The following is a 25,828-nucleotide window of genomic DNA, read 5'->3' on the forward strand; positions in this document are numbered from 1 at the left end:
AGCCATGGGGATGGTGAGCAAGTAAAAGCCAAATGGCTCTCTATCTTAAATCATGTGACGAACATACACGGGGGACACGCAGAAACCTTTCCAGAATGTGCCCATGGTCCGTTAGAAGAGGAAAGGAAATGGTTAAGGAGAGGTAATGCTACCCAGGAATAAATCCAAATTATTATTATTCTTGCAGACCGTATTTCTGTCTATATAAATGTGTGACCTTGTCGCTTAGAAGCGTTGCACAAGCACAATATAGGGAAGATGGGTCTCCACACTGAAACCCACATCTCCTTCAGCGTTGTACATGTTATATGAGCAAACACTGTGGGATGGGTCGTACTGTTTATAGTTATTTTCTGAAAAGACTAGGCTAAAGTCCAACTCTTTGCATAACTTGCTTCACAGGTTCGAAAGCGTTCAAGGAATTGGATGGCATTATCACAAGTAAGTTTTTGCTGAAGGACATCCCAAAATTGTCCCCTGACAAACAGACATCCCTTGTCGAGGTCCTTCATAAAGTGGATATCTATTTTGCACCAAAACACACACATTTTTTCTACCAGGGAATGAAAGCAAGGTATAAACAATGTCTCATAAATGGGAAGCGATAAGACACTTATACTTTATGATCTTTTTGGCTTACCACTTGCATAATAATAATTATTATGCAAGTGGTAAGCCAAAAAAATCTATAATTATAATTATTATTACCGATATAATTAATACACAAAAAAATCCATGACTTCAAGATTCTGCAAGGAAAACATGGTATTGTTTTGTGTGCTCTTGAGTACCTTTTGGTTTGCAATGGAGTGGTTGTACGTTTGACTTGGTGTATTGTAAACTAAACACAAGTTATTGTTTGTCAATTTTAAGGCTCCAAATTGAAGCTCTTCATTTTAATGAAAATGCTAACAAGCCACAGAGATTGATCAAGGAAGGAGAAAAGGCAGGAGATGGGCAGTGGCTAGTATGCTACCCTAAGTACAAGAAAGGAGGGGCAGTAGCGAAGGAAATCAAAGAAGCCTGCACATATGGTAATAAACTGATGCACTAGCAATTTAGCATTAGGTATTTGGGCACATAGAACAATTGGATGATCTGGTTTAGTGACCACAAAACAATAGCTTCCCCGTGCCCAATTACCAATGCCAAAAGGGAAGTTTAGTTAAATCAGATATGACAAATTGAGTTTACCTTTTGACCCCTGCATCATCTGATGAAATCCAATGGTACTACCATCTAAATGAAATGACTCTTCTTGGCTGAACTTTTGATTAGCACAAGTTAGTTCTCCAGATTATAAAAATTGACTTTTTGATATTTAAGCGAAATTTTACCATGACCACTTCAAGGTTACATTGTAAATAACAAGAAGGACAACAATGCATTAGAAGGTCTTCAACATCACTAATATATTAGCTATGTCTACCTTACATGTTATTTTTCACACACACACACACACACACACACCTGCTCTTAAAACCGTAGGCTACACTATCCAGCACAGTATAAACACAGTTGAAGTGACAAGTGGTTCTCACTTTCTTAGCAGGTTACATCATGAGACTTTTTGAAGAGCTGCTGCAATTAAGGAGACAATTTCCCTCTTACAGTGCTGCAGAAAGAGAATTTAGACCAATGCTGCAGGCCATTCCCAGGCCCCTCACTAGCCAGCGTGAAAGACAGGAAAAGGAGGCTGTCATTGCACAGCAAAAATCAAGATTTGACAGAATAGGCTAGCTTTCTTTGCAATGCAGCGGAATTGAGAATCTTATTTTCAACTGATGTGTTGTTCCATATCCCATGGACAGCTTCTTTGATGTATTTACTGTAACTCCCTCCTTGAAAAAGTTTGGCTTCATACGTTCCATAAATAGCGCCCTTTAATACCACTCTCTACTCCTCTAAGAGAACACAAAAAACTCTCGTGGGGAAGGCAGCAAAATAGCCTTAAATGGTCCCAGGTTGACTCAGCTGAAAGACTGCTAGTTTGCTAAGCAGGTTTGAACCCTGGTTAGATGACCAACTTCGGTCTTTAAAATTCTGGCAAGTTCATACTCGCTGTGGAGTTTCAAATAGCCACCAGTGAGGGAAGGGAGGAATCAATAATTTCTGGAACCACGCCATTCAGTTTCAAATGTGTTACACATAAAAAAATAGTAATCCTTCTCTTAAAGAAATACCATACTGATTATGTTGATCATAAGGCTACCTGAGCTGACCGTAATTCATTGCTGGTTTATAGCTCAATACACATGCATCACACACACACACATTACCTATGAACTACATTGCAAGTTGTAAACATGTTCTATTTAACAAAGGTAAGTACACAAGTGTAAAAGGGGGAAGCTCTTCACTATCTATGATAGATCTACAATTAAGTGTAATAGTTTTTACATGTAAAATGTAACATTAATCTTCAAGTGTTAAACTTAAACGTGTAACATTAACGTTCCTGAAACAGACTCTCTATACTCTTTCGAAAAGAACGTATACATGCATGGCTGATAAAATAATTCAGCGAAAATCTGAACTGGAGCTAATGACAATGTTATAGGAGGATGATTATTCATTCACCTCACAAAGAAGACTAAAGGAATGTTATTCAGTAGCCACAGAAGCTAGATTTCTGGACTCTTTACCAGAGGCCTTCCAAGCCCATATAATCGAGATGTTGTCATATTATCTTGTGCATGGTTCCAGAGAATATCAATACAACCTACCACAAAAGGTTCCTCAAAATTCTGAGGAGGGAGGGAGAAGACCTTAAGGGAAGAGAGGTTTTCCAAAAAAAATCCCCTTTCATTAAGGATAGCATCCAGAATTTTTGGGAAGTTAACAATATACAACATTGACAGTTAATGAGCATATTCAAAGCCCTTATAGTTTCCACCTTCACTTGGAAAACTCTCTCTTATTTGTTTCATCACACATGATGGGACTGGGATTCTGATTTTCCTACCCAGCTTCTTGTGAATCCAATGTGTATTGCCTGTAGGCAACATATCTGTAGGTACTAACAAGGAAAGACAGAAGAAGTCATCCCAATGCAATGCAGAAATAAATTAAAAGCAAGCTACTGCAATTGAAAATTAATTATGATACGTAAAGACCACAAAGGCAGGGAGTATTACATCTTGGGAAGAGTTGTACTTGGGTGATGTCATTACTGGGCTGCCAGGCAAGCCCAGTCATAAAATGGGTTTTAGGTCGTCAGTGTCAAAAAACGGTCATCCGGGGGAGGGAAAACACGAGGGTCTGGTACGTAGAAACGATGTTCTCACAAATGGTTTCATAGGATTTTCTCTTGCATGAACCCTTACACGGATACTTTTTGTACCTTGTCTGCGCTCCCCCTGAAAAACCCATAAGGCGTTGCGAACCTGAAGAAGGCTATTTGCGTTGTTCGAAGCGATTCGACCGTGGGAGTCACTCTATAATTTTTTTATTGTTCGAGTTTAAGTCAGTTAGATGATGTTGGCGCTAGGAAACTCAGAGAAATGGTCGCGTTGCATTCAAACCGACACGCCGTTCACGGTAGGTTCACACTAAAAGACTGAAAAGATGACTGTGTGCGTCAGGTTTGGAACGCCGTGGCCGCTTCGTGAACTATCGATCGATGTAGTACATGAGCAATTAAGAAGCACAATTTATGAGCAAAGTATTTCACCAGTTGACGACACTATGGCTGAAGACTTGATTGTAAGCCGTCATAGTCAGTGGAGCAAACAACTCAGTTGCCGATGAATGGCAGATGAAATCCTGATGTGACGCACTTCCATGAACGAGGGACGTGACAACTTTGCCATGTTAGCAGACTAGCTTTTCCTTTAAATATTTCCTTCTATTAAATGCAACACACGCCACTTTGGAGGTCTAAATTTCGGATACTGAGGATAAAGAAGACACGGACAAAAATAGGAACTCTGAGAATTTCGCAAACAAGTTTAAAGCTTCTACGGGACATCCCATCCGGGAGTTTCACAGAGAGTGACTTGAGGAAAGTAGGAGCTATTACTGACAAGGTTTGGTGACTGAATAGAGCATACAAGTGTAGCCCACGTCGAGGTTTCAGGGGGTTTGCTTTTGTTTGTATCTGTATCTTGCTAAGCTTTTATCATTAAATTTGTACAAGATCTTGTGATCACAATTCTGTGTTTTCGCCCATTCAGCAAGCACGCCATATTGATGTCAGCATTAGCGAGTTTCAGAAACATGCCTTTGAAAATTTTCAGCTCTCGTGATGTTTCTTGATATTTCTTTTACCATTTTATGGAGATGTAAACTGAAGTCACCGCACAATGGAAACTTAAAAAAGCGTATAATCCATTTTTATCGATCGTTTCATCTATTTACATTGTTTGAAGTGCGTGCTGGTGAATGCAACATGCGAGCGAGAAATCTTTAAACTTTTTTAGGTCTCAAAATGCAAAGGATTTTATTCCTTTAAGTTGGAGAAAAATACCATGAGGAAAATCTTAAAACTGAATATCTTTCATCTTGTGGAAAAAAAAAAATGCGTTTTCATGTAGACTGTGGACCGCAAATTAGGATCGCACTTTTCACAAACATGCGAATTCTGAAGTTCAGAACCCAACCGACGATTGCGTTTTTCGCTACTGTCAGTCATCTTAACGGACCTCTTAGGAAACAAAACTTTACTTCACGGGTTCAAAAGGTCATGGTTTGTGATTTGTGGATTTCGATCCGTTTTGTGTGTTTCTCTGTTTCAAGGTTCGTTGCTTGTGATCGTAATTATGATTGACAGCAGCGATAAACACAATTGTGAAGGTGGCTTTTGAACTTTAGAGTTCGCATGTTTGTGAAAAGCGCAGTAAAGTCTCCGTGCAGTCAGTGAGGCCCCTGGATCAGGCGGGATCAATGGGCAGTTATCTGTCTGTTTTAGTATACTTCTGGTTTTCATACAATACAATATTTCTGTCTAGTGTAAATTAGCTCAGTCTGTCGCATTTTATGCTCGTAGAAGGACAACAATTTTTGGAATTTCCGGTTACGTCAAACTAGTCACGTTATACTGTCACGCTATATTTTGGGGCACAGAGGGATCGGGGGAGGGGTGCGTGGAAATAATGCAAATTGTTTCCTGTTTAGAATTAATGGCTAACTTGTTTATTTTTTTTTCATAATGGTGGAATTTAAAAGTTATTATACAGCCCCCACTTAAAAATGGTACTCTTTTTTTTTTTGGTTACGAAAGTCTTTCAAAAGGGTACAATGTTCTGAATGAGTTTATGTTTCAGTCTCACATGAGATTCAGTTGCATGCAATGGTTGCCGACAAGGTTTTATGGTAGCCTGAGTGTGTATACCCGCCCCCTCCCCTCAGAACAAATAGCCCCTTTGCAGCCCAGTTAAAAATCGCCTTTCGGCGATTCTTGTTATACATGTACTTAGCAGCAGCCTGCAAATGAAAACCAACATCCTTCTGACAGTAAAATGACTTATCTATTCTTCAGACAAGACCTAACTCCCACGGTATCCACACTTAGATCATACTAACTTAAAAATACTGATCTTTTACGCAGTAAATCCCCAGATGGCTTGGATGTTTAGTACATGTAGAAGTCACAAATAAATACAGATTGGTGTTTTCAAAGCAAAATTATAACAATGTGATGCATACATACTCATTCAGAGGCTCATCATCTATTTGGCCTTCATTTTCTAAATACTGATTAAATGCTGTTTCAATAACAGCTGGATTCGTGCACACAACATTGAAATTCTCGTTATCAGTTACACATGACATGGCAGGTGGTATCTTATCGCAGGACTTGGCGTTTTCACGGCAGCAAGTGCTCTCCCGCCCAGTGTGCATGGGTACACAGTTTCCACAAATACACCTATATTAAGAGTTTAAGATTGTTCACGACAAAATTGTATCAAAACAGTAAAATTTCCAGCATTTTGATGTAACAATTCAAAACTCAGCATAAACATGAGTCAGTCCGAACATCGAATATAAAAAACTCTGCCCATTCACGCATTGCATAGTGAAAAGTGTTTCGACAAAGACAATAAATGGACAACGGAAAACAAGAAACCTTTCTGGAGTTAAATTCAACAGTATTTACAGTATTTATTGCCAACTTTCCAGAAACAACAGAGGGAATGAACGAAATGCTCACCATTCCACGTGACCAATTCGGTCCTCGTTGACATCGTCCAGGAATACATCGCTTGAGTCATCCGAAGCAGAAGATTCTTCTTCTGAAATAGTTGGCTCAAACTGGTACGGCTCAACTTCCATGTTTAAAGTTAAAAAATGGTTAAACCAGGGCAAAAGCGACAAAAAATGGGAACAAGAACAAAACACAATGAAGACAACACGCAGCAAAAAGATGATGGCTGCTCGGACCAACATTGATATGGTAGGCGGAATGGTGCAAAATTCAACGAATCAAAATCACTACCAACATCAACAACCAATCTGCAGTTCAACATTTTTTTTCTACATCAACAATAAAACCCGTCCAACTTCAACGATTAATATAATAATCAACCATCGAAATATGCCTAATTCAACAACTAGAGAAAATCAACATCAACAAAAATTCCTCTTTTCTTCAACGACAATTTGCCTCACAACCAACATCGGACATCAACTTCAACAACAAAACACGTTCAACAATTTGGGGACGAACGACTGGCTATGGTCGAGGGAGGTTGGGACCCAGGAATTCTAATCATGGGGCTTGCTGGGAAATAGATGCAACCAAATGCAAAGTGTCGGGTGGAACTTCTTTTTTACAGATTTGGAACAGTTAGTCTTAGTTTATGAGCAATTGTAGCCTGGGGTATCAGGTGTTTCTGGAGGAAAGGAGGAAAGATGGAAGCGAAAAAGGGAGAGAGCTGAAGGAGCGAAAAGCCAGACACAGATGCTTTTACTGGAGCCTTCTACCCCCATACAGCTTGATTCGATACCATCCAATCAAAATCACTTCCGGTCATTGAAAGCTCACCTAAAATAAATCTCACCTTACTGTCCGGTCGACCTCCGGTGCTTGTGTTGCTACGATTTCGCTTTCTTCTGAAACCTCCAATGAGGTCGAATACTTGCAATGGAAAACCTGCCGTTTTTGAGGAGTTATAACATGTTTTAGGAATTGTGCTAGTGTAAGATCGTCAACACTCTGTTTGTAAATAAATGTGTGCCCGGAAAATTGTAAATTGCTTTTGTTTACACAGTTACAACAGGCGCTCATTCATAAGCAGGTTCCTGAGAGGCTGGCAGCTAAATAGCTGATGTAGATCAGGCCGAGAATCGTCCGAAGGAAAATCTATTTTTAATACATGGCAACCTCGCTCTAATTTTATTTATAGTATAAACAACACCCGACTTTTAACGGCAGGATGTTATAAATCAGATCTTAGACATCTGAAGCACTTATATCGTCTTCTTTGTCCCGGTGTTGTGAAATCAATACTCGTAGAAGCCGGGTATATGAGGCTTTTCCATACTCCGAGAACATCTTTCCTTTTAACTACGAGCTTTGAAAACACAATTCTTGCTCGGGTTTATTTTTATTCCAGGAAAGAACTTGACAGCACCCTCTACAGCCTTTTTGAATTCGTCTCTGCGTCTCTGTCTGTAAAAGTACCACAAAGAAGTTCCACCCGACACTTTGCATTTGGTTGCATCTATTTCCCAGCAAGCCCCATGATTAGAATTCCTGGGTCCCAACCTCCCTCGACCATAGCCAGTCGTTCGTCCCCAAATTGTTGAACGTGTTTTGTTGTTAAAGTCGATGTCCGATGTTGGTTGTGAGGCAAATCGTCGTTGAAGAAAAGAGGAATTTTTGTTGATGTTGATTTTCTCTAGTTGTTGAATTAGGCATATTTCGATGGTTGATTATTATATTAATCGTTGAAGTTGGACGGGTTTTATTGTTGATGTAGAAAAAAAAAGTTGAACTGCAGATTGGTTGTTGATGTTGGTAGTGATTTTGATTCGTTGAATTTTGCACCATTCCGCCTACCATACATTGACGTCACTAGTTTACATTTCCTCCTGTCAATCGCGCGGCCATTTGAGAGACGTTTTCGTGAAGTCTTCGGAAATGCTCGGATTTTGATCTTTTATCTTTCTATAAAGGCTTGGGAAGAAAAATCTTTACCCAAATCTTACTTAGGATGCTTCTATATAGTGTCATTTTGGTTCACTTGACCTTTAAAGTGCGGGGCCGTTGACTACCTTTTCAAATAGGGCAGGGAGAGGAGGGGTGGGGGAGGGGGTGGAGAACTGAGGCTGGAGTCTTGATATAGCCAAATTTCTTTTCTAATTAGAGTTAGGTACAGCAAATTTATTTGCTATATCGGCAAGGCAATTTTGTCTGTGGAGTGGTCTTTAGATTTAACCGTGAACCCTCGTCAAAAAAGACTCCATTCCGCATCGTTGCATACAGTGCTACATAGCCAGGCTGGTTTGACAATGCAGAAGTCTGCAACAAATGCCAGTTTTGTAAAGATAAACGTCTTGAGGCTTACTACGTATCAGACATAAAATGGAAACGGACCATTAATACATTTAGATGCTGTTACGAGGTCCGCAAGCAGAATATCCGTATGCCAGCAAAGACATATTTCATATGAAAATGTATATTACTTAATTTTATTTATTTAGATATTTTTCAAAAAGTGGGAGGCCCTGCCCCTCCCCCTGTGCGGGCCCTGTTGTATTCCTGCGACCAAGAACCTGCATTCTCCCAAGTTAGCCTAAACAGGTTCTTATATTTACATAAATGGTTACTACCATTTATTTTCTGACGATAAAAATACATTCAACTCATTCCTTGGGCAAAACCTTTTTACCATTATAATTGCAGTTGAAGTAATAAGGCACTTGTGTCTCCAAAGAGGATCCCGAAATTTCACTTACTGTATACCGTATATGCCCAAGTGTACAAAATTATTTTTTGTAGATTTTAGAAAATATGAACCTGTTTCAAATTTTAGGCTAAACAGGTTCTTGTATAGAGGGGGGCTAAATGGCAAATTTTAGCCTAACAGGTTCTTAGTCGTAGGTTTTTGCTGTGGATTAGAAATGCTCACTTGGAGGTGGTGAAAAGGACAATTTTTGTCAGAGAATGAGTATTCAAGATACATAAAATGTTATGAATGGATAGGTCTATCCGATTTTCTGGTCAGTACTATTATATATTACATGACTTTTTTTGTTCAGCCGGAAAAGAAGTAATAATATAACGTGATGTAATGTATTGGCGTAACGTACAGAGAACCGCTTAGCGAAGTAAGGAACACAAAAGTAGCAAATTTACTTTTTGTAATCCTGCGACTAATCTCGTAACATCGCGGGTGCAATTTAAGTGAAATCCTAATACTTTAATTGCCTTCCGTGACTCGTGTAAATTGACTTTTCTGTTGTATCGATTAACAGCTCAAGAGACTCAAGTACCTTTTAAAGTAAACTTATTAGGTTAATTGATTGCTGCTTATGGTTTAATTTTCACGATTTTTGCCAACATCCTTGTTTGGATGTTTTTTAGTTTGCGTTCGATTGGGAAATCGGGATTTGGATTTTGAAATCTGGATCTCGGATTTTGCTATCGAACGCGAAATCCGAAACGAATGTCACTTCCGAGAAATCAATCCCCAGGGTGGATTGCAATGAAGAAATCCGAATCCGGATTGCATGGATTTCCTTTTTACTGTTCGATTGGGAAACCCGAAAAAGGATTTGCAAAACTATTCTCTTGAACAGTGGTCTTCTTTTTGCTAATTATCCGTGCATGAGCAAGACCGCTGTTCTTAAGAATAGTTTTTCAAATCCTTTTTCGGATTTTGGAAAAAAAAAACAAAAAACAAAAACAAAAAACAAAACAAAAAAAAAAAAAAAACGGAAAGAAAGGTAATCTAAGGAGAGATATCTCAGCTTTGAAACCCGTTTTCGGATGTTGCGTTCGATTGCAAAATCTGAAATCAGGATTTTTAAACCTAAATCCAGATTTCCTAATCATTCAAAGCACCCTAGATATAGTTGTTTAGTTTTCTGGAATTCGCGGCATTGGGGCTAATAAACGAGAGTACAGAAATTTTGAGTTCAAAATCGGACCTGAAGAACTAACCTTATATGTTTCATGATTGACTAAAACAAAACAACATAGGAAATATCAAGGATTTTTCAACGCACACCAACTTAAGGACCTAAGTGACAATACCGTTCATTAAATCTCAAGGATATGATACAAGATTTCAGTTCTCCAAGCAAGTCAACCATTTATTTATTCACGTATCGTTATAGATCTGATCGTTATGCCGATAGTTTTCAATGCTCAGCGGGAACGGGAAACACTTGCCATAACTAGACAAACGTGTGTCTCGCGAACTCTCGCGAAACTCGGTGTGTCATGCATTCAACTATGCCGGACGGGATTAGGAAGCAACTGCCCTAAAATCTTTATTAGTTGGCAGACAATCATCACCGCTTAAAGCGCTATTCAAGCTACAATCATCAGCGAGATTTAATAACTAGAAAACTATATGCTCCTCTTGACGTATCCTCACTTAGCTGGCCTCGCTTAGGCCTAAGCCAAACTTTGAACTTTTCATGAGACAAAACCAAACCCTAACTTTCCATGAACTTTCTAGGCCTCAGGGTAAACGTCGAACTTTTCGTGAGACTAACCAAAGTTAGGGAAGGGTTACGTTTATGAACAGTTCGACGTCTGGCTCATTTAAGTTCGTCTGAATGAGTTTGGAGCGTCCAAAACGTTCTGTCTGTCTGAAGATCGTCTCCTGGACACTCGATCTTCACATGCGTAGAACTTACCTGACAAAATCAAAATTTGTATGATAATATATATTTAGTAACCTCGTTCGCGGGGAAATTTATTACTGATTTGATTCAGTTGATTAGTTCGAAGCGTCCTGAGTTCGACGTCTGACCCAAAAGTTAGGCGACAGTGGAAATCAACCCTAAGGCCTAGGCCGAACGTCGAACTTATCACGAGCTGAACCAACTTTAAGGTGTTAAGTTCATGAAAAGTTCGACGTCTGGCTCAGTTAAGTTCCTCTGAATGAGTTTGGATCGTCCAACACGTTCTATCCATCTGCCTCAGACGGATAGAACGCCTGAAGATCGTCTTCGGGACAAACGTCGATCTTCATAGTACATTTTGGTCTGATTCAGTTGAATGGTTCAGCGTGTCCTAAGTTCGACGTCTGACTCAACAGACAATCTTAACTCATTTTAGGTCGACCCAAATTAGAGTTTAGTTCGTCTTATGAAAAGTTCGACATAACTGGATAATTATAGTTTTGGAATTCAATTGATGCGAAAACAAGTTTTACCCCCTCCCCCCTCCCCCCAAAACAAAACAAAAACAAAACAAAGAGTGTTGCATTGCCCACTGTCAAATCTAAAATTGTACGGTGGAACCTCAAGGTTCATAATTACCCCGACTCAAGAAAACCTTTCTACATTTCCCGCGAACCGCGAACGTCGAGAAGTCACGTGAATTGTGCCTTGCCGTCAGGTTTGCGCTCTGGAGGTAACTGGTGTACAGCAAGGTTTTTTTACACCCTAAAACATCACAATCCGATCATTATCCCCAAGTGGCATACTGCTCGTAAGCATGTGATTGGAAAGTCAGAGATCTTGAATATAATATTATCGTGCGGGAGGGTATTCATTGCAGTTCAAAATTGGATGGCGAGGAGTTCTCGAACTAGCGGGCTTATTCGCCTCAGAACGAGAACCTTTGAAACTAAAAACTGCCAGGCGGTTTCTGCAGATGCTGTGTTTTCTTTTCTTAATATTTTTGTCGAAAATGAACGGACAAATGCAGAGTAAGTTGGATAAATAGAATATATTTAATTTCAACGTGCATGAAGCAGAAAGTTGGTTGTATTAACGCGCTAACTGTCTTCGCCGTCGTTGTCCGATTACTCATTTTCTTTCAACAATGCTTTTGGGCAAGAACAACGTTTCAGTTAAGAGGTAGTTTGTCAGCTCTCTTCCGCTATATGTGCGTTTACGTTCACAAATGTGTTAGCCTATCATTTTAGCATTAAATTTGACCAACATTTTGTGGAGCGATTTCTACGGTCACGATTGCCTTCAAACTTGCAGACATAAAACTAGAGAGCTCTGAGGCTTATTTGCTGAAGTTAGGGGAAATTCTGTCGTGGGATTTCGAAGTTATTTTCATTTTTCGTAAAAATGAGGTTTTAAATATATGCCGATATCTCAAAAGTTTTTATACCTAGAAAAAAATAAATAACATTTTCGAAAAGTTCCATCATCATTTATTAAGGATGCAAAAAATCGTAGAAATCGGTTGAATCTTTCATTCTGAAAAACATGAATCAAAAACATAACCAACGCGCATATAGGAACGGGCCACCTTAACCCCGGCCAACACTACCGACACAAATAAGGCACTAAAAAGGAAAAAGAATCGGGGCAATTATGTCCTCGATTAGCCTGGAACACTTAGCCTTTATGGTGTTTAATAATATTAGTTTATTCGAATCTGAAACCTTTAGTGAGGTATCTATGTAGCTTACGTACAAGGATAGTTATTAACTTTTAGGCTAATCTAGCAGACAACATTCTTACTTATAGTCACCCCTAACATACTGAACTTGCCATTCCATTTACAGCTTGGCTTTTAGGCTTCCGCGTGTTCTATTTAGCATACTATTGATTAACACAAAGTGAAAGCTCCAAAGCCAGGAAAAAAAAGAAAAAAAAAAGGAAGAAAGAAAAAATGCAGATTCCCTCTTTTGTAGTGGTAATTCACGTTAACTTTTCGCGGTTCCAACAATTAAGTTACATGCATGTAGCTGGTATTACTTGCACTCTTTGCACTTAAATAACCACGAAGAATCTAAATCAGTAAACGATGCCAACCCCAGATGACGGGAGTAAAACCTATTTTAAGCATAGGCGAGAGGTTTTATGGTGAGGATGGCCGAAAGAGATGTTTTAATTCAGAATTAAACGAAAACGATATCGTGTTAGCGTAGGCGGGTGCGCTGAGTCAGTTAAGTGTGCATTTTCTATCATTCAAAGAAGCCAAATACATCAGCATTAGTTTATCAAGTCAGTTCACGTGTATTGAAATTATTCAAAACGAGACGAGAAAGATAATGTGGAGATGCAGGGACAGGTCCTGTACATAATCAAAATATTTTGCATTTTTTCCTATAGAAAATGGGTTCAGAAAATTTTCCTCTGTTTTCAACTAGAGTCCGGCGCGACTGAAAGACAGTGCAAGGTACAATGACGCGCAATTTTTACTCCTTTTTTACCTATTTTTTAGAAAAGGTCTACTCGCCTAACCTCACTGTTAGCTATACTAATAGTATGACTGGTAACTGTTGATTTGCTAGATATTTAAACTATTTTTTTTTTTACTGCAGGAATTTGTGTCCCAAGGGGGAAGCGCGCCGGACATAAATCCGGCTGGAAAAAACGACTCGGGGGACAGCAAAGATTCTTATTCAACCGGAACGGCCGTTCATGATCGTGGTGTATCAAATCCCAGACATGAACGTCTAAAATCGTGGCTTTGAGTCGTCAAAAGCATCGGTTTTCAGCAAGCGCATAACAGGAGTAGCCAATGGCTTCGCTCCTCAAATCATCCGCTCCCCAGGCATAACCGTTATAGTCCAAAACTACATTAATGTATGACAAAGTTTTTTCCATCGCAACGTATAGAAGCAGTAGGACAGATTAAAATTGCTGAATACGACAGTTAGCATTTTAAATTAAGTTATTTACAGACAAAAAGCATTTGATGATCGTCATGTAGAAGGTTTCACTTTCATTTCAATTTTAGTCAGACTTGCACCCCTCCAAGTACGCCACCGGATAGTGAGATTGCCTTTCTCGTCACGCCCTGTCAAAAACGCATCCTGATCGCAGCTTGCAACCCACCAGCCACCTTGTAACTGCAAGGGACAGTTGTCACCCACCGTGTTACTGTTACTCCGGTCACGGGTCGCAAACTTTGTATTATTTAGAGAAGATAATGAATCCCCAGCTCCTCCTCCTGTTAAAAAAGGCACAAGGTCGGATAAAAAGATATATCGGAAGGGAAAAAGTGGCAGGATGCATTTTCGACATGAGAAGCATATATAATAAAATGTATCACTATTTGACGTCTTCTAGACTGCTTCTGGCGAGGGTAGTTTTAAACGAAAGGCCGGAATTAATTCTTAAACCCTACTCTACGTGGTCAAGTTTCCTTAAAATTTCTCGAGGAGCTCGAGTGTTTGCCATACTTTTCGATAATTTGTTGTAAGCACTTCAAAGATAACGCAGTAGGTACCTCATTCAACAGTTTTATATGAAAGTAGATCATCTCAGTTATAGACGCAATTTGCAGTTGCGACTGCAAAAGTTGCGTCTATAACTGTGATGATCTACTTTCATAATTCTTCACCCCACAGTTCACATATATGATTTTCATATATTCATAGCTTCATTGCACAGTTTGCTGCTCAAAAAAAGGGAAGCGTGGTAGTGCATCTTGTTGACTGACTAGCAAACTGAGTCATCATTTTTAAATGCTGAATTCGGACGGAGGACCCATCTCTTCTCTTTTAAGAAAAAAAGATTGTGACACCTTTCAGCATTTGTTGAACAGGGCTGAAACATTTGCTAATCCTCTAATAACTATTGAAACGGACGTTTTTCTCCGGCTCAAGAGGAAAAAAATCTTCAGAACAGGCAGCTATTATCTTGCTCAAAGAATTGATGGGAATTAAATGGTTTGTACAACTACGATTTTATTCTCGCAGTTAGCTCCGATTCATTCCTGTGATAGTTGTCAATAGCGTGCACCTTTCCTATACTGAGAAGCGAAAGCAAGAAAAAAAAAGCGGGGGGAAAGCAGAAAGAGCTTTTGAGAATGGATACATTTGCCTTGTTCTTGAATGAATGAATCATATTTGTCATTCAGGCCTTCAGTTATAAAATGAGGAATTCTAAGACATGAGTCTAAAAAATTAGTTTTGTCTTACCAATGAATTTTCCAACTCTCAAGGTGTAGCTAGTACCCCACGTATCTATTTGACAGTCGCTGTATTCCGCGTATGGCTTGGCACCATTCTCTGCCTCAAAATCGAATCTGATGCTAAGCGGAACGTCATAGCAAAGTTGTCTCATTTTAATCAATCCAAACCAAAACTCCCCAGATATACTTCCAAAACCGTTAGCATAGGAATGCCATTTTCGATGAAAGTTCACGAAACCGTCGAGACGGCGCATCACGACTGTCCAGCCCCCACCAGCGGTCTCTTGATCGCAATATGCGCGAAATGGACCCATTTCGTCATTTACCACTTCCTGCTCAGGTGTGGGATTCAGGCGATAGCTTCCGGTAACCTTGTAGCCAGCGCCAAGAACTTCTTTGCAGTCCCTCAGGGCTTAAAAACAGGATTGAAAACGAGGCGAGAAGTGCAATCAAATCCACACCCTCTTCGAAAAAAAGCCATTGCTCTAATCAAGCTAATCAAAAATCCGTCTCTGAATATTGAAAGGGCAAAGAAAATTAGGTATCACCGAATCAGGAAGTATACCTAATAGTTTCTGAGAATTTTCTTTTCTAAAGATTAAATTTTGTAAAGTATATATGGCTTGATATTTTTTTGCCACCCAGAAATACCGTTCTGGATTAACTCGACTATGCTAATGAGCAAAAATGTATTCGACGACAGTGACGTCAGCAGTGTATATTGCAGAGTAACATTGTAACATTGTAATATTTCACCATTGTTACTTAGGTTTCTTTGTCCGTCTTTCTACGAAGTTGCAGCAAATTAAGTTCAGGTAATATCAAAGTCTTCTATTATCTGTCAGGTCAGAGATGATGTTATACTTCTCAAATCGTTTGATACTTCGACCAGGCAAACAACTACCTCAGGTAACGATATTTATGCTTTATTAACTGGTGTAGAAGGCGTAAGTGTAGTAGCTGGATGGGTCTTTGTTTTTTCTTTATTTACGCTTGGGTCCATTATTACACTTGCGCCTCCAACGCATACTTTTTCCCGTTTTAGTTCATTTATTTATTGTAAGTTTTATTTCCAATCCAAAATCTTATATTACGTTTGGGCTACGTGTAATATGTTCAGGTATAAATTCTAGAACGCTCTTAGCTAAGAGGTTTAAATCCGTTAGCTTTCTCGTTCGGGGGGCCTTTCACAAGGGTTTCTCGCTGGAAAAGTTATTGAATAGTTAAAATATATCATTTTAAGCAGCGAGAAAGCTTCAAATAACGTACCCGTGCGATTAACTTTCTTATCAATAATCCTTCCACTTCAGATTCGAAACAAAGAATACGCAGTCAGGACTTTAATACAGCTCCTTACCTGGTATTCCTTTAATCACTGGTAAGGCAGAACTTGGGATTGATTCTATGGAAATAGAAAACCGCTCACGTAAGAGTCATAACTTGAGCTTGCGACGAGTGTTTTTCCTTAATTATGTATAGAAAGGAGGAAGCTGGCAGGATGAAATTGGCATTTAGACGAAGAGGTTTTAATGATGAACAGTATTGTACACATATAAAATTCTGCAAACAGAATACTGTGGTATTCTGTTCGCAGAATTTTTATATGTCTATTTCTTATTTTTGCTGATCAGGTCATCATAGATCCTACGTTATTCTTCGGCATAATTCGTTTGCGGTCCTTTGCGGTCCTTGTTGGTTAATGTTCGTACTAACAGCATATTGTAGCTTGTTTCATTTCGTAATCCGCACATAAACTTAATAGACTGAAGAGAAATAATTTTTTGGCTCCTACAAAGTGTGGTAACCCGTCGAATCGAAAACTTCTACTTGTCACGTGACGTGACGCGCTTGCGAAGTACTACGTTCGGGTAATTAAATAAGAAATGGGACAGTAACTAGGTGGGCGCTTTCCACTAAACAAAAATTCCAGTTTGAAATTTCGGAAATTCCACATACTCAATAGAAAGGTAAATTCCGACCCAAGCCATCGATCGTTTGGTTATTGTTCTTGTAAGCTGGATACAAAAGAGCGGTACTGGGGACAAAGATGTTGTCAAATGGAAAGGGACATTTCGGTCTAACCGACCGAAATGGTCCGTTCCATTTGATTTCTAACCGAAATTTCCGCAATTTTAGGCTGAATGGAAAGCGCCCAAGACCTGTTGTAGGTCCTACCTGATCAGCACCTTATCCTTTGGCGGTTCTGTACTAATTTCTTTCACATTTATTTTTTGAGGGCGTTAGTCGATTTATAGATCCAGTACGGCTGTGCTCTATTTAGCGTGGTTTTGCTCATGTTTTGGCTATGGCTTGTTTCATTGACCACCCTATTTATAGCATTTAGCATCAACATAACATCTACCTAATTCTTGAGACAGGTGATGTAGGGTTGTTCCCCCTATTTATTGTTTAGAAAAAGGGGGTCGTAACTGAATACTTAAGCTGGCCACTTTAAACCAAAAAAGCCAAAAAAGGGATTGGATCCAATAATATTAATTATTTAGTTACTGCCTTATTAACTACATTGAGGCTCATACAAACTCTTCAAGAGAAATACCCTTAGGAATTTACTATGTTACTTCCTTAGTTATTCCTGGACTGATTTTTTAATTTTGTTGGTTTTGTAGCATGTTCCAGGGAAAATTATGGTTTTGCCTTTAGTGACCCCATCAGAATTTGACCGCCGTTGGAAATTAATGTAGACATGAATGCTTACCGTACCTGAGCAAGTCAAAAAGGATGACGATGAAATAGGAAACACCGCGCTTGAAGGGCTAAGAAAACTTCTAGTGCTGCTACCACCGTCCACACTACTGCTTCTGCTTGTAGATAATAATTGGCTCATTGATGGACAGCTGCAAGTGTTCACTGTTAAAACTGGAGACTGATTACATACCGAAGCGGACGGAATGACATCGCTGCAATGCGGATCTGGTAAACAAAAAAAGTACGAGTTCAGGATAACTGGGTCAGGAGCGTAAAGTCTCAACAAGGGATATTAGAGAGCTTACGTAACTACGACGACAATAGCAGTGAAAACGTGGATTAAAAAAAACGTTTGCATACTTGAAAACTTTATCGCGTCTAGTTGGACCTATCAATTTGTCAAATATAGGCGATTTCTACTGAGGATGAATTCTTGAGGACTTTATCCAGGTTCGAAAAGAGAAAAGAAAATTTGTCATCGTATGTTCATGCCATCCGTATAACGTCGTATTATATAGTAGGTTTCACGTCGTAGTCGTATAGTGGACGTCAGAGAAATGTACTTAAAAAGGGTGATACACGTGCAGAGCTGTTGGTTTGCCCATGAAACTATACAATTTTTTTTTTGACGTTGTCGTTGCCTACGTCTTCGTCGTCGCCTCGTTGCTTAAGCTTCCTTACAGAACCGCATAAGAGTGACTGTTATTTAGATTTATTGCATTTAAACCTTATAATTATAGTATATGCTGGGTTGTAGCAAAAATATAGTACGCATATGTAGCAATTAATGAATGCGGCTTTCGTAGAATATGAAGAATTAAGCAGATCGAGGAGGGTGTTATCCAAGAGGCCGGGTGGACAACACTCTCCGAGATCTGCTTAATTCTTCATATCCTACGAGAGCCGAATTCATTAATTGCTTTATTATTCATTCAAAATAATTCCTAGTTAAAAAACTTAGCTAAAACATGCTTACCTGCATCGATGTTAAGTTTATCTTCGATAGTGCACGTTTAGGTTTGTCCAGCTCCGCAAATGTTCTCCAAATAGCGGATACCGCCCCCCGAGTTGTCTTCTTGCTGTTTTTGCTATGTTGGTAGCCATTATTTTGTCTAGTTCCAGCTGTAGCTCTTACTCTTGAAACGAGTGAAGTGTCCGCCATTTTAGTTTTCACAACGAAAACAACTCAACCTCGTCCCCAGGTCTTCTCGGTTAACGGTGCATTAACGTGTAGAAGGCTGCATTTTTGACGTCATTTCCTCGTTAAACACAAAACTCTTCCAAATTTGGTCATCAGTAAGTGGTTATGGTGAATTATGCGTTTGCTTTTAGCCAATCAGAATTGGGGAAATATTTTGAATGAATATGTGTATTAAGACGCTAAGTAAACACTACATTGTTAATAATGCATTTCTGCCCCCACCGATTACTTTTAGAGAAATACACTATAGGCGATATAATACTACGCTACTACTCAGTCATTCTTCTTCTTTTTCTTTGTTTGTCAGTTGTTTCAATACACCTGTTCTCTTAGCTTTGCACTTAGGTGAACTCGACTGAATTTGACCGGTTAGAAATGAAAGCTGAACATACCTGAGCAAGTTAGAGAGGCAGAGGATGACGGTGCAAGCACCGTACTTGATCGGCTTAGTAAACTCCTAGTGCTTCCAGTACTATCACCGATACTGCTGCTGCTGGTAAATGATAATTGGCTAGTTGATTGGCAACTGCAAGTGTTGATAGGTAATACTGGAGATTGATTACCTACCGAAGGAGATGGAATGATAGTCTGGAAATCATCGCAATACGGATCTGGTAAGAGAAATTATAAATAGTCATTTAGCATGATCATGAAAACCATTATATGGCTGTTTTAAGAAGTGCTAACCTTACATAAAGTTATCATAGAATGACTAAAACTGTGGGAAGATGTATAAAACGTTCTTTCGAGCATAATAGACCCTTTCACGACTTTTTCAACTCTTCTTCGGACTGAGACCAGTTTGCGAAAATCCGTCAACACGACTGGAATGAACACCCTAAGATCAATAAAGTTGCCAAGTTGGAAAGTAACTTGTTGAAAACTTACGAAGATATAGCTCTGTAAATTCGCGAAATTTTACAGACGGTTGTATGGTGGGGGGCACGTGGGGGGCAAGTTTGATCCCCCGACCTTACAAACGTCTGTAAAATTTCGCGGCTTTGTGAGGCAATATCTTCGCTCTCTTGGGACGTATGACCCTTAAAATTTGGTAAGTCAGCTGGCAAGTTTCCTAACTGTGGGCCGAGGAATGGTCCACAAGTAATGACAAGTAATATTACTTTGAATTTTATTAATATTTGTGCAAAATATTACCCGTTTCTAACTGGTTTAAATCTTCCAGCTATATCTATAACCAGCGAGGCTTAATAATAAATTTGCGAGATATTTGCCGATATATCAATACGATTGACGTCAATTGTATTGATATCATTATAAAAGCGGATGCATAGACAGCATGCAAAGATTAGCGGCGCAGTGGCTCAATTTTTCGTCAAGGTAAAGAAAAGGGGAAGATTTCACACAGTAGAAAGAATATACAGACAAAAACTATCACTCGACGGATGACAACTGCTACATTAAGAATACGTAGCCATGATAAATTTATTATTCTGCTTCTCACCTGTATGGCCACGGCATACATATATTATTAGTTTCATGTTATATGTCACACAGCGTCCCCCTTCATAATTGGAGATCGAGTTAATGTTTCCATTGGACGTCGCTGAACAGTGGAGAGGTTATAAATAAAATGCAAAAGAAATAAATATGTGCGCCACACAAAATTTGTAAAGAAAGGACAAACTTGCGTAGATTTAACCTTGCAAAAATCATAGGAGGTCATTTTTAAAAAAAAAAAACTCATATTTGTACCGTATTTCTGTGTTTAAGCGGTTCGATTTTTAGATCGCTCCAATGGAAGCTTCCTACCACACGACTCTCCTCTGCGAGAGACCGAGGCATTATCGCATTTGCGTTATCTCATGTGCTTCGTGTCTAGAGCCACCTTCTTCAATCTAATGAATAGCTAGAATATCTTAGGAAGTAAAAACTGATTGCCAACAGTCGAAACATTTCAGAAAACTGTTGAAAAATGGTCTCTTGTAGCGATAAATATTTACTTTGGTACATGTTCTCAATTTAAGTTGAAACGAGCCAATAACAGGTTCACTGTTTCTTATATTACTTTCAGCTGCTACCAAAGCAGAACATATTTTTCAATACTTTTGTGATACTTTGTTAAAGACCTCGTGTCTGTAAAAGGCGAGTAAAACATCACGGCATTTAATTTCCTACCTATAAAGTAATATTTCTTTCCTGGTGTAAACTCTAATCCTTCTGGTGGGCTATAGGCTCTAAATACCATCTCATAATACGTCAACTGCAAGGGACTCTGACATTTTAGTAGATTTCGTTTACTGAAGTCGCCAGAGATGCTTTTGTTGACAACGCATTTGTCATACTCGTCTTTACTCACAATCCACATGTTTTCGTACATTTGTTCAATGGGTGTGCTGGAATCCTGTTCTGATAACAAGCTGGCTGGGTTCGGGCATACGATGTTGATCTTGTAGTGAAGATGGACTTTCATCTCTAATGCATTTTGCTGAAAACTTGAAAAAGACCCAACTTCGTCATGTGTCTGTAAAGCAGTCATTGTTGCTAGGATCAAATGCTTTTGACAGCCATGAAAATATACATGTATTTACACTCATCGACTTATGGCGTAAAAAACTGGAACTTTTAAAAGAAATTACAGAGATAAGCTCAAATGTGAAAAAAGTATTTGTAAAGCTTAATTGGTTGAAAAGTTATTGAGCTGTGAATTTTGTATTTTCCGCCATTTTGTTACTATTTTTGGAAATGTGGTGATCTTAAGAATGTCACATTCAAGTTCTTCTCTGAGTACTCTTTCAAAGTTGCTAACCTGTTATGGCATAAGTTGAAACTTATATTTTGCTGTCAATCTTATGACGTCATTTTCGCGCTAAAAACCGTTAAAATCAAAAATCCAAAAACATACGATTGTTGGGAAAACAAAGTTCCATTACCGTGCAAAGTCTCAGCTCAAACGGTTAAAAATTGAAAAACTAGTTTGAAAGAGATCACTTTTTGATGACAGCTGACCCGGCGTGAAAATATGGCGGAATAATAAGACTGAAGCGACTTTCGGAGTTTTTTGTCCCTGATTGTGAGTTACTCGTAACCAAATCTCAATGAGTACCACCGGAATATTTATATCAAGAAACATCAAATTCAAGATCTTACCTTCGATTAATGCCAGCTTATCGGATTTCACTGGGTTTTTTGCACTAAAAACCAACCAAAAAATCGCCATTTTTTATGGATTTTCACCTGCGTAGACTTTCGCGGAAAGATTAACACCAAAGTTTGCAGAAATCGCGAACGGCACCACCTGATATTGTGATATCTCTTGTCTGCCTTTAAAACCACCACAGTCTTTTAAACCAAGGATTGTGATAAAAACTGGGTTTTTTGTTTTCCTTTGAATTTGACCTGAACCCGTGAGGGGTAGCCAGCGCGAAGAAAATTTCCAGAAAACGTCTTTGAAGGCAGAAAAAACATTCTTCGCGTTTCGGCCGCCATCTTTTTTATTTTTTAAACTTGTTTCCAGTACTCTTTGACTGTTTTATTGTTTTTACCTCATGTATGCTTCATTCAGAAGTGTCACGGCTAAAAACGGCAAAATACTAAGCCCGGTACCCGGACGGGAAATTTTTTGTTGACCTCAATGGACCCGGAATTCTACTCGACGCCATGCAGGTTATGAATGTTCTTTACATAGGGAAAACTTTGTCGGCGGCGGAGACTGATTTTCATGTCACGCTAATTTCAGGTCGCTTTCTTAGAATATCATACAAGATTTCCCGTGGACAGCTTATACATTTGCGTTATTTTTCCTCTCCCGATGACCTTGCATGTTGGTTTTCGTCACTTGCAATCCTATCATTTTTATTGCATTGTTTTTATTGCATTAACAGTGTAGTCCGTACAGTCATATGAGGCTAAATGATCATGATGGCCAATGTGTTGGAGTCAGTCTCCACTGGCCCATTTTTGCCTTCATGATACGACCACTAAAGGATAGACCCAGTTGCTTGCATAGTTACAGAGATGTGGCCATGATTGCAGGGGTAGAACGTGTATTTGTGCTTGTTGGTATTTTGGAACAAAGACAGCTGACGGCCGAGGTATGAGTGTTGGCAATGAGAGACGGACATCTGTCTAACATGTAGTATTTCTTACTTGTGATGAAGGTAACTTGTTAAGGTGTTTCGATACGGTTTTTCAAAGACCATATCGATGTTTTTCAATCGTCTTAAAACCGATTTTGTCCTTGTCCAATCGCTACAAACTTTTCACCAGTAATTGACTATGAATTGAAGTTTGTCAAAATGTAATTTTTACTAAAATCAATATCACTATGACAACAATAAACAAAAAACTTTGAAATCCATAAAATCCGAATTTTTGCGCGGTCTGGAGCTGTTACTGAAAATCCGACACCAGGAACTTAAAGTGTGGTGTTTAGCAAATAACCTCTGTGAGAAGTCAAACAATGTGTATGTTTGAATTCAAATAAAACGTAAATATGTTTCAAACCCTACCTGCAGTTATGTATGATGGGTATCAATTTGGAAAAATTAGCCAAAACCGTCAAATGTTGTAACGTCAAAACCGTGAATGTTGTAACGCCGAATTTTGGCCGGTTCGTAAGCTAGGTTTCTCTTGAGATTTCAGGGTGTTGCAGTGAATCAATCTTGATGTAAGTTTCATACATTGTTATATACATCATGACGATTATGTGATGTGATTTAAAAAGAATTCTGCCGAGCCGTTTTACAGATAATACAGAACAGCGCTAAAAGTCAAAATTAGGAATAAAGTGTTAGACTAATAGACAGGTGGTGAGAAAACGGGTTAGTTTTCAGGATCGCAAGAAAGAAAATACACCAAAACTTCCTAGCATCGAAAAATGATTTAAAGCAGCCTTCTGACGCTACTTAAGATTTGTTTTGAGTTATTTAGAATTTTTTTATTAAACATTTATCACGGTCATTTAAATATAAGGAGGTTATTTGCTAAAGACCACTCTTAAAGTTCCTGGTATCCTGGAATTTCAGTAGCAGGTCTAGATTGCGCAAAATTCAAATTTTATCGATTTCAAAGTTTTTTGTTTTTTTTGTTGCCATAGTGATATCGATTTTACTAAAAACTACATTTGTACAAACTTCAATTCATAGTCAATCACTGGTGAAAATGTTGTACGTAGCGGTCGGACAAGGATAAAATCACTTTAAGGTGATTCAAAAACAACGGTATGGTCTCCCAAAAACTTTATCGAAATACCTTAAAACTAATCGAAAAAACTGCCCAGGAGGGAGACAATGTATGCAATATATCAGCACTTAGTTCCAAGTACATATTGTAGCGCAAATTAAGACTTTTTTTTTCCGTTAGAGCTAAAATTAATGAATACAATTACTGGGTGTAGTGTATTCCAAATTGCATTTAGCAGACACAATGACAACTTTGAAAAGACAAAGTTACTTTCTGTCATTGAAAAGGAGCGGCAAAGAATTTCACCTCCAGCTGAGTTTTTTTGGACCAACTCAGTGATTTTAATATAAATGAGCCGAATTAAGATTATTTTAACTGTAAGGACGTATTTGAAGCTTTGAGAATAACCGTCGTTACTCTAAGTTGAAATTAAATGGTTAACCTCTTGGGCAATTGTTGATGGGACCAATTCCTTTCTATAATTAAGACATTTCCAAATTCATCGAGCACTTGAATGACACTTATTGTCTTTCGCAAGAGTAAGTGACGAGAAATTTATTAAGGTAGGACATGAAAACACTTTCGACTAACAGTTGTCACCACTTTCTTTAAGGTTCTCGAGTTTTCAGTTCTTCTTCATATTTCATTTGAACCGTTTATGTGTTAGTTTCTAACGTCCTTAGAAGTCTGAACGTACACGAATAAGCGCCTGCGCTAATACCAAGATCAAGCAAAACCCTTTTGGATCGTACCTAATGTTCTATATCATTACTTTTTTTCGAAATTAAAACCCAAATTGTTATACGCACGACTGTCAAAACGAAATAAAAATAAATGTGGTGATGTATCGTGAGGTACATTTGCTCAGTTGACACAGTAAATGTACCGCACAAACATCACCACATACTAGTTAAAAGCAGCCCCTTTTTTTTCTTTTTTTTTTTAGTTGATAGAATTGTATGGTTTTTTGCCGCTTCTTATTTCAATATGCTTTTTACTTTTCCCATTTTTGAGTTTTGACACTCGATCTTTTTCTTGTTCGTTTCCTTCTATATCAGCGCGAACTAAATTTAGTGGAGGTATAAGTTCTATTGATTAAATTGTTATTTAATAGAAATGCGCCGGTCACAAGACAGGTAAAGTAAAGTCCACATAAAGTACTTACACTGGATTTCGTGGATCCCAGTGGAATGAAGGCTGAAATGAAGCACTCCTCACACATAGAAAGAACCAGAAATTAACAAAAAATTTCAAATTTGAAAAGATCATTTTCTTGCCTTTGCCAACCGAAGACCAGTGTAGCACGCAGGGGGTTTTACAGGATAAGAAATGGTTTATCAAATAAGTAAATTCGTAAAGCTCTGCAAAACCCTAATTAAACAGCTGTAACAAAGGCTTCCTTTGGCCATATTTACGTGTGTAATCATCTATTATGTGGTGAGGTGATTAATGTTGTCTCTGGGGAAATAACCTCAGTCAGCCTGGTTTTATGCATTTTATCTTAATTCGTTTTCCCACACTTCCTAAACACGGATATCCATTTTATGTGTTCATGTAAACGTTTTCTCGTGTTCAATAATGTTTACCAGGCCAAATCTTATCATGGGCACAAACTATGGAGGCACCACAAAAGCTTGTTTCATGACGTGCGTAGCTGATGCAGAAGCAGTATGTTTATTTAAATTACGTAATTTAATTGTTGGTTTTCCTGAATACTTGTTAATTGAGAGAGCTAAATTACTTTAAATCGTAAACTCCATGGTTGATTTGTT

The 25,828-nt window shown here is 38.6% G+C and overlaps 3 protein-coding genes across 4 annotated transcripts; 1 reads left to right on the plus strand and 2 right to left on the minus strand.

Moving 5' to 3' along the window:
* Positions 1–75: 75 nt before the first annotated feature.
* Positions 76–2,394, plus strand: LOC140926748 (uncharacterized). 2 transcript variants are annotated; one of them, XM_073376446.1, is made up of 4 exons: positions 76–142; positions 403–441; positions 874–1,034; positions 1,550–2,394. In XM_073376446.1, the coding sequence occupies exons 1-4, from the start codon at positions 96–98 to the stop codon at positions 1,738–1,740; spliced, it is 438 nt and encodes a 145-aa protein (XP_073232547.1). In that variant the 5' UTR covers positions 76–95; the 3' UTR covers positions 1,741–2,394. The 2 variants fall into 2 exon arrangements, with proteins under 2 accessions (XP_073232547.1, XP_073232548.1); XM_073376447.1 differs by having other exon boundaries at positions 1,553–2,394.
* A 3,231-nt stretch (positions 2,395–5,625) lies between these two features.
* On the minus strand, positions 5,626–6,273 carry LOC140925855 (uncharacterized). Its single transcript, XM_073375701.1, has 2 exons — positions 6,152–6,273; positions 5,626–5,866 (listed from the first exon to the last, which is right to left on the minus strand). The coding sequence occupies exons 1-2, from the start codon at positions 6,271–6,273 to the stop codon at positions 5,626–5,628; spliced, it is 363 nt and encodes a 120-aa protein (XP_073231802.1).
* Positions 6,274–13,793: 7,520 nt separating this feature from the next.
* On the minus strand, positions 13,794–17,993 carry LOC140925856 (ficolin-2-like). Its single transcript, XM_073375702.1, has 4 exons — positions 17,729–17,993; positions 16,365–16,409; positions 15,015–15,419; positions 13,794–14,041 (listed from the first exon to the last, which is right to left on the minus strand). The coding sequence occupies exons 1-4, from the start codon at positions 17,850–17,852 to the stop codon at positions 13,794–13,796; spliced, it is 822 nt and encodes a 273-aa protein (XP_073231803.1). The 5' UTR covers positions 17,853–17,993.
* Positions 17,994–25,828: the final 7,835 nt, after the last annotated feature.

The sequence above is a fragment of the Porites lutea genome, chromosome 2 (assembly GCF_958299795.1).
Source record: "Porites lutea chromosome 2, jaPorLute2.1, whole genome shotgun sequence".
NCBI classification, from domain to species: Eukaryota; Metazoa; Cnidaria; class Anthozoa; order Scleractinia; family Poritidae; genus Porites; species Porites lutea.